The sequence below is a fragment of the Chiloscyllium punctatum genome, chromosome 34 (assembly GCF_047496795.1).
Source record: "Chiloscyllium punctatum isolate Juve2018m chromosome 34, sChiPun1.3, whole genome shotgun sequence".
NCBI lineage: Eukaryota > Metazoa > Chordata > Chondrichthyes > Orectolobiformes > Hemiscylliidae > Chiloscyllium > Chiloscyllium punctatum.
The window spans coordinates 50515836-50524753 of NC_092772.1; the positions used below are offsets into that span (position 1 = coordinate 50515836).

General features: G+C 48.8%; 1 protein-coding gene across 1 annotated transcript in view; it reads right to left on the minus strand.

Annotated features, from left to right (window-relative positions):
- Positions 1-3483: 3483 nt before the first annotated feature.
- LOC140458947 (lipolysis-stimulated lipoprotein receptor-like) overlaps positions 3484-8918 on the minus strand; it is an 18269-nt gene continuing 12834 nt past the window's right edge. Inside the window, 5 exon segments of the mRNA XM_072553682.1 lie at positions 3484-4797; positions 5686-5955; positions 5957-6333; positions 6613-6741; positions 8643-8791. Of these exon segments, the coding sequence (XP_072409783.1) occupies positions 4762-4797; positions 5686-5955; positions 5957-6333; positions 6613-6741; positions 8643-8791 (961 nt within the window). The 3' untranslated portion in view covers positions 3484-4761.

Here is an 8918-nt window from a genome sequence, read left to right on the forward strand (position 1 = left end):
CTGTGAGGTCACCAGTGAGAGGGGCTGTGAGGTCATCAGGGTGTTATCTGTGAGGTCACCAGTGAGAGGGGCTGTGAGGACATCGGCGTCGGGCTATGTGAGGTCACCAGTGAGAGGGGCTGTGAGGTCACCAGTGAGAGGGGCTGTGAGGTCATCAGGGTGGGGCTCTGAGAGGTCACCAATGAGAGGGGCTGAGAGGTCATCAGGGTGGGGCTCTAAGAGGTCACCAGTGAGAGGGGCTGTGAGGTCATCAGGGTGGGGCTCTGAGAGGTCACCAATGAGGGGGCTATGAGGTCATCAGGGTGGGGCTCTGAGAGGTCACCAGTGAGAGGGGCTGTGAGGTCATCAGGGTGGGGCTATGAGAGGTCACCAATGAGAGGGGCTGTGAGGTCATCAGGGTGGGGCTCTGTGAGGTCACCAGTGAGAGGGGCTGTGAGGTCACCAGTGAGAGGGGCTGTGAGGTCATCAGGGTGGGGCTCTGTGAGGTCACCAGTGAGAGGGGCTGTGAGGTCATCAGGGTGGGGCTATGAGAGGTCACCAATGAGAGGGGCTGTGAGGTCATCAGGGTGGGGCTCTGTGAGGTCACCAGTGAGAGGGGCTGTGAGGTCATCAGGGTGGGGCTCTGAGAGGTCACCAATGAGGGGGCTATGAGGTCATCAGGGTGTTATCTGTGAGGTCACCAGTGAGAGGGGCTGTGAGGTCATCAGGGTGGGGCTCTGTGAGGTCACCAGTGAGAGGGGCTGTGAGGTCACCAGGGTGTTATCTGTGAGGTCACCAGTGAGAGGGGCTGTGAGGTCATCGGCGTCGGGCTATGTGAGGTCACCAGTGAGAGGGGCTGTGAGGTCACCAGTGAGAGGGGCTGTGAGGTCATCAGGGTGGGGCTCTGAGAGGTCACCAATGAGAGGGGCTGAGAGGTCATCAGGGTGGGGCTCTAAGAGGTCACCAGTGAGAGGGGCTGTGAGGTCATCAGGGTGGGGCTCTGAGAGGTCACCAATGAGGGGGCTGAGAGGTCATCAGGGTGGGGCTCTGAGAGGTCACCAATGAGGGGCTCTGAGAGGTCACCAGTGAGAGGGGCTGTGTATAGGGGCTATTCCCTGAGGGGGTGGGGCTCTGAGCATAGAGAACAGGCACTGTGGGGCCATGGGGCAGGACTCTTGAGGTCATTCGGGTAAGGTCACTGGTAGGTTATCATATGGAAAGTGAAGCTGGATCAGTAATGTCACAGATTAGAACACCCATCTTATATTCAAAAGACCTAGGTCCAACTGATTGACCACTAGAGTGAAGAGCAACCATTACATCACAGAAAAAACAACTGAGGTAAATTAAACTATGCTGGCAGATCTGTCCTTTTGGTCTTGAGAATTCTGTTCCTCATGTGGTGTGCAAGGCTATGGTCCAAATCCTGGAAATTGGGATTAAAGTAAATAAATGCTAGATAAGGGGCATGATTTATAATGGACCAAGTGGACTGTTTGCATGCTGTAAAATACTATGTACCTATGACAATTTAACCTAGTCCCTGTGATTAGAAACATTATGGTGTTTGATTTCTGTAAGGAGAATTTGGTGGGATTAAACATTTTTAAAAATTAGTTTCAACATCTTTAAACTTGTATATAAGTAGTTCTGTTTATTCTAATTTTTTTTTGTAATAAATTTGCTGATTTTGTTCAAAGTAAATCATCAGCATTGTGTGCCTTGTGTTTCAGTGAAAGATTACCTTGTTAAAGCTAAAGAGAAAAATAATCTATCAAGGCAAATTTCAGTCTGGATCAGACTTGTCCATTAATGATGTCAATTAGGATTAGAACATCAATGTTCTAATTTTGCCCCATTAGGGCATTAACATCTCTTAATAATAATACATTTTTAATAATTTAATGATGTATTGTAGAGCATTACAATAATTAATGATTTTCTGTTAGCGACAAAACCTGGTGTGAATTGCTCTTACCTTGAACAGCAATCAGCAAGATGAATTGGTCATCTCAGCTTTGTTTTTAATAACAGCTTGTGAAGCAGGGGCTACAATTATGGGCACACTCTGTCCTATTAAATAGGGCAGTTCTCCCAGCAATGCAGCAACCAATCACACTTTCATTGATTGAACTGTGGACTAAAAATTGGAAAAGATAATGTAATGAAAAATGCAATTCATTGTGTATTGTACATAAAATGTCTTATTCAGGCAGTTATGTTGGGTGGATGGCAGCAGGTGATGGTGTTGAGGATATCTTTTGTTCAGGGATGCTCAGCATAGTTTCCTGGGCATGAGGCTACAGGCTTGAGAGTGGATAATACTATAGAAACATGTACTGGATTAGTGGTGCTGGAAGAGCACAGCAGTTCAGGCAGCATCCAACGAGCAGTGAAATCGACGTTTCGGGCAAAAGCCCTTCATCAGGAATAAATCCTGATGAAGGGCTTTTGCCCGAAACGTCGATTTCACTGCTCGTTGGATGCTGCCTGAACTGCTGTGCTCTTCCAGCACCACTAATCCAGTATTTGGTTTTCAGCATCTGCAGTCATTGTTTTTACCTATAGAAACATGTGGTCAGTGAAGAGAAAGCATCTGTTTTGTGGGGAAATATAAATGTAAATGAAAATCCCTAGTAGTTAGTTACTCTCTCTCACCTTTCCTCTTGGAGTGGCTCTCTCTTCAGTCCTCTTATTGAAAGAAAAAGGGGAGAAACCACTGGCAGCAGCAGCAAAAAGGGCAAATGGTCAACCGGTTACTCAGACTAATGATCAGAATTCTCCAACCTAGTTATAGCTGAGCAATTCATGTTTCTTTCTTGCTATTAATTAAAAAACGGTTTGATCACAACAAGTAGTTTTTTTTTATGTTTATGGGAACTTGTATACATCCCATTACCTTGAATTATACAAAGTCAGAAGACACACGACACACGTCCAAGAGGTTTATTTGAAATCGCAAGCTTTCAGAGCACTGTTCCTTCGCGTTGCCCCTGATAAAGCAGCAGTGCTCTGAAAGCTTGTGATTTCAAATAAACCTCTTGGACTATAACCTGGCATCATGCGACTTCTAACTTTGCTCACCCCAGTCCGACACCGGCACCTCCACATCCTGAATTAAATGGTGAGGTAGAGTTAGGGAAATTTTGGAGTTTAATCCAACGATCACTTTTGTGATGACCCCAGGAATCGTGCATCTTGATTTCCTGTGAACCAGCCTGGGGAGACGTGACAGAGTGCAGAGCATTGGAAGATGTTCACTTCTACCCCTGTCATTAGCCTATACTTAGGACTCTCTCTGAATGTTGCAGAGGTGACTGTTTGAAAGATACAGACAGGGAAGAAACTCTCTCTGGACCAAGTGTCAGAGAGAGTTTCAGATTGTCAGTGAATTGCGCACTGGATTGAGGAGTGTGTGGCTGTTAAACCTCTTCAGGTTTACACTGTCCAAGATCCACTTCATTGCCAGTTTTGCAGCTCATTAATCAGCTCTGGATCGCAGGCTAATACAAATATGCTTTTATTGTCCAAATCAGTGAACACAGTCAATGTTTTCATTAAGAATAAAATTCAATCTTCACAATTAACTGCAGTCCATTTCCATTTTAAAATAAAACTCATATAATGGGCCTGTTCTCAGTGAGAATCTACTCGGGCACAATACGTCTCAGATATTATCCACTTCTCTCTCACACAACGCTGGACTGGTTTGTATTTACAAGACAACAAAAAACACCACACTATTCTCCAAAGCAAAACACAGAAACAGATTCATTTGTTTGCACATGATAAACCAGTGCACAAAAAAAAAGGTAAAGGCAGAAAGACATGGTCCACTTTAAGGTCCTGGAAATGATACGCAGGGAATTCTCTCTGGACATCAGATCTCACTCAATCACACTGCCCAGTTTATAGAATAGCACAGCATGTCGGAGAGAAACTGTCTGGGACACTTAGAAGATCCCAGGAATAGTAAAAAAACGGGGCTAAGTTCAATTCCCTTTAGATTCACTTTCTCTAAAGTCTACACGCCTGATGGGCAAACTCAGCTCAGAACTCCCAGTTTTACAAGTTATACACTAGAATGCCTGATACACTGCAAGGACATGGTGCAAGAGAAAATATCCTCACAGGGGGAAAGGTATACTTCAAGAACAGCTTATGGTGTATAAAAACAAATGTTTCAAATCTAAAAACATTTACAGTTTTTAAAAAAATTAATACTAATTGTATAAAAACAGAAAATGCTCCTCCCTCAAGACCTCTGCTTCCTTAATCTATATTTTGGTTGTACCTGGAGGGGAAACTAGGGAGAAACCCTTTGCACTGATCCCCGATAACTGGTGCAGGAGACGGAACTGGGACAGGGCAGGGGATGGTAGAGTGACGGCAGTTGTGGGCTGGAACAGGGGCACCCTCACCCTCCCTAAACTCCCCATGTATGGCAACTTCTAAATGCTCATTTTTCCCACCCCCTCAAGTGTAGGGAGTTTAGATGGAAAATCATTCTGGAACTTTTACTGCAGAAATTGCTCGGAGTTCACAGAAATGTTCAGATATTTCCCCAGTGATATCGGAGATTATAAAGTCTCAAAAAGTATAAAACATTTGAAAAATCAATAATTGAAGAGAAATACAGCTATTTCGACCCATCTGGAGGAGGAATAAAGAATTCGATTGTTAGAGGATTTTGCCACAGGTAAGAGAGTTGATGCTGGTCAGTTTCCATGGAGTTCTGTCACTAGAGAGACTTTGATCCTGTATTAATCCTCTCCTCAACCATTAAACCACCAAACTCTCACGACTGACAGCGTCATTCTGTAAAACAAGCAAAACAATTTATTTATTGCTCGAGAGAGAGAGGCAGCAAGAGACTCTTAACTCTCACTTTCGGTAGCTAGGATTCATGTCCCATAAACCCCTAAAAAAATCAATATACTCTAACTGTAGGCCAGAGTCTGGACCCCAGGTACCAGGGCTGGAGCGAGTCCTGAACTCAGGAACAGCACTGGAACCCAGAGCCCATTGGTTTGTGTTGGTCACTCAGCTTTAGACCATTGTCCGCACAGTTGTCACTTAGCATCAGCAACGGGACAGCCCTTTGTTAGAAGATCCACACAATTCATACATTATCATTCCCACTTATCCCCATCCCGTGCACCCGAGTTAGAATCGTAGAATTTTATACTACAGAAGGAGGCTATCCAGTTCATCACAGATGTACCAGCTCCTGTAAGAGTTAACTAGTTAGTCCCATTCACCAGCCCTATCACTGTTGCCCTCTAACTTGATCACTTTTTAAATATATATCCAGCTCTTTTTTGAACCTCCTGTGAAATCTGCCTCTGCCACTCCCGTGGACAGCACATTATAAATCCTAACAACTCTTGAGTAAAGAAGTTTTCCCTCCTTGCACTCTTGCTGACAGTTTTGAAAATGTGATCCTATGTTACTGACATACCAACTGACATAATGGAAACAGATGTCCTTCTATACCCTGTTAAAATTAATGGTATTTTTGATCATCTCAGTAAAGGTCACTTCTTAACCTTCTCTGCTCCAAGGACAACAAGCTCAATTGCTCTCATCTTTCCTTGTATCTAAAATCCCTCATTCCTGGTATCATTCTAGGAAATCTTCACTGCACTCTCTCTCCATTCTGCTTTAAAGAAGGTGCCCAGAAACCTCAGTTCGGAGTTGACTGACCTTTCTCAGCTTCTTCTCATTTCTACCCCTGGAGGACACGGACTCTGTCTCGGTGTACGGTGGTGGTTGGGGCAGATCTGCATCTCTCCTGGCCCGGGATCTCGCGGTGGAGCCACTACTGCTGTCCACATCACGGCCTGCACCTCGCTTCTTCCGGAGAACATCATCCAGGAAGGAATCGTGGTAGCCCCCTGTGGCATAATCCCGGCTTCGCTCCAGCTCCATCAGATCATCACGGCTGCGGCTACGCTTCCTGTACTCTCCGTGGCGGGTACTCAGGGGAATAATCTCTGCGCCGGCTGTCATGGGCGTAACCTCGGCTGGACGTCTCGCTATCGGACTCGCGCCTCCCTCGGCTGCGATCGAATTCCTGACGACCCCGGGGGTAATCCCGATCCCGCCTGCCTATGTCATCAAGGCTCTCCATTGACCGGGCCCGCTGGTGACTCCCACGGTAAACACGATCATCATCGTGCCAACTGTAGTCTCGTCTCGGTGTCTGACGGGACACACTGCTCACAGCACTTTCCTCATCTATGTCCCTGATCGGGGGCATGGCCTGCATACGGACCCGGCCAATGTTGCTGTGTAGGTTATTCCTCGTGTCATGATCTTCGTGCAAGGAAGACACCTCACTCATCGCGGAGGCTGCAGGAGTGGGAAGGGGGGGAAAAGAGAGAGAGAGAGATTTGTGAGACACAAAACAGTCCCTAGGATTCATGTGGTTAGATGATAAGCAAGGATAAGGACCAAAGTTTAACACATGACCCACAGACTAAAGCCTGCCATGCAACAGCAACAAAAAAATAGCAGAAAACACAGAACACCAACTGCCCAGAACACCAATCCACCCCATGGTTTCTGTAAATCATTTACTGACAACTGCATTGCCCACTGTACTGCGCGTCTCGTTTTCTGTAAACTCACTGTTCTCATATTTCGAACTGCCGTCACCTGGAGACTTGGGGTCAAAATGGGCAAGTTCCTTTTCTACATAGTACAGGACCCGCATGTCATCGTTGTGCTGATTGGCCTGAATTCTGTAGCCACTGCGCACTGTGAGGGGAGAGAGAGGGGATGGTGGTGTGGGGGTGGGGGTGGTGGAGAGGGGGGCATTGGTGAGGGGGGGGCGGATGTGGAAGAGGGGATGGTGGTGTGGAGGGGGGGGTGAAGATAGAGGGGGGTGGGGGTGGAGAGGGGGCATTGGGGGGGATGTGGAGACAGGAGGATGGGGGGAGGAGAGGGATGGGGGGATGGAGAGGGAGGAGGGGATGGGGGATGGAGAGGGAGGAGGGGATGGGGGGGTGGAGAGCGAGGAGGGGATGGGGGGGTGGAGAGGGAGGAGGGGATGGGGGGGTGGAGAGGGAGGAGGGGATGGGGGGGTGGAGAGGGAGGAGGGGATGGGGGGATGGAGAGGGAGGAGGGGATGGGGGATGGAGAGGGAGGAGGGATGGGGGATGGAGAGGGAGGAGGGGATGGGGGATGGAGAGGGAGGAGGGGATGGGGGATGGAGGAGAGGGAGGAGGGGATGGGGGGGTGGAGAGGGAGGAGGGGATGGGGGGTGGAGAGGGAGGAGGGGATGGGGGGTGGAGAGGGAGGAGGGGATGGGGGGTGGAGAGCGAGGAGGGGATGGGGGATGGAGAGGGAGGAGGGGATGGGGGGGTGGAGAGGGAGGAGGGGATGGGGGGGTGGAGAGGGAGGAGGGGATGGGGGGGTGGAGAGGGAGGAGGGGATGGGGGGGGTGGAGAGGGGGGGGGTGGGGGATGGAGAGGGAGGAGGGGATGGGGGGGTGGAGAGAGAGGGGGGGATGGGGGATGGAGAGGGAGGAGGGGATGGGGGGGGTGGAGAGAGAGGGGGGGGTGGGAGGTGGAGAGAGAGATTATCAAACAGTAGCTATACACAGAGCTCACCAACAAACTGAGGTACAACTCCATCAGCATTAACCCAGGCACAGATACCCCCACAGGGGGCAGGTGTACACACCCACATGGATACCCTCCCTGGGTGTCAGATTTATGAGTGAGTGAAAGATAAGGAATGAGGGAGCAGCCAAGTCGAGGACTGAGGCGCTTGAGGGGTGAGAGAGCTGTGCAGGAGTGTGGGGGGGGGGGGGGGGGGTGGGGGTAATGGGCATACAAGTGCAACGGGGTATATGGGGACAATGGGGTATGGGGGCAAGGGATAGCTGGGGCTGGGGCAGCCCAGGATGTGGGAGCAAAGATGGCCTGACAGCGATGGAGTCTAAATGGTCATGGAGCGTGAAGGAGTAAGGGGACCGCAGTGGGGTATAATGGTGCATGTAGAGAGGGGGCAATGGGGCATGCGGTGGTGAGATGGTCTCCCTTGTGCAGACACCGACAAGAAGCCAGTGTGGTGTCAGGGTGCAGAGCAGGGAAGGGTCATCCTTCTAGCTCCCAGTACAATGGTCTCTCATTAATTTTCCAGAGCAGTAAGAGTTAAAGGGACATGGTAAATACAGAGATTATTCTTGTGGATCAGCTCCTTGGTTATGTGACTAACAAAAATAAATAAGCGGAAGTAGAAAAACTTGTTTGCACAGGGTGGTTGGAAGGTGGAGTTCTGAACTATGGCAACGCTGTACTGGAGAGGCAGAGTTCCTCAAACTGAGATAGTTAATCAGAACTGGGCAGACTACAGCGATATCTGGGGAGTGAGTGAAATAACACCATCCACAGGGCCACTTCTGCCAATCAATACCCAGATATAAAGTTGCCAGTCATGGAGAATGTGACTGCTTCACTGTCTGTTCATGTTTATGTTCATGTTCATGTTTATGACAGAGATGACAGAGATAGCAATGTGAATGTCTGGATTGCCACAGGTTTCAAATTCATCCATTACAGTCCAGCCCCCCAGGATTACGGCCCTGCCTCCAGTGAACAGCATCAAAGTGAATCTCAGTACTCTGAGAATAAAACTGTACAATGCTTACTCACCCGAGCTTGCGGTGTCCTGGTCATGTAGTAGGGGAACACGACTCTGGTTTCCAACTGGAAAACATGGTGAAAGAATTAGAGAGAGATCAGGAAGCGTGACATGGTTAGGCCACAGGCTTCTGAATTCCAAACTCTGCCACAGGCCCTGACTTCACACCCCAGACTCCAGGCTTCAGGCATCAGGCCCCAGTTCAATACAGCCCCACACACCTCTTCTAAGGTTCCCATCCTCTCCTTAACCCTCTGCCAGGCTCTACACTACTTTCTGGTCATTTT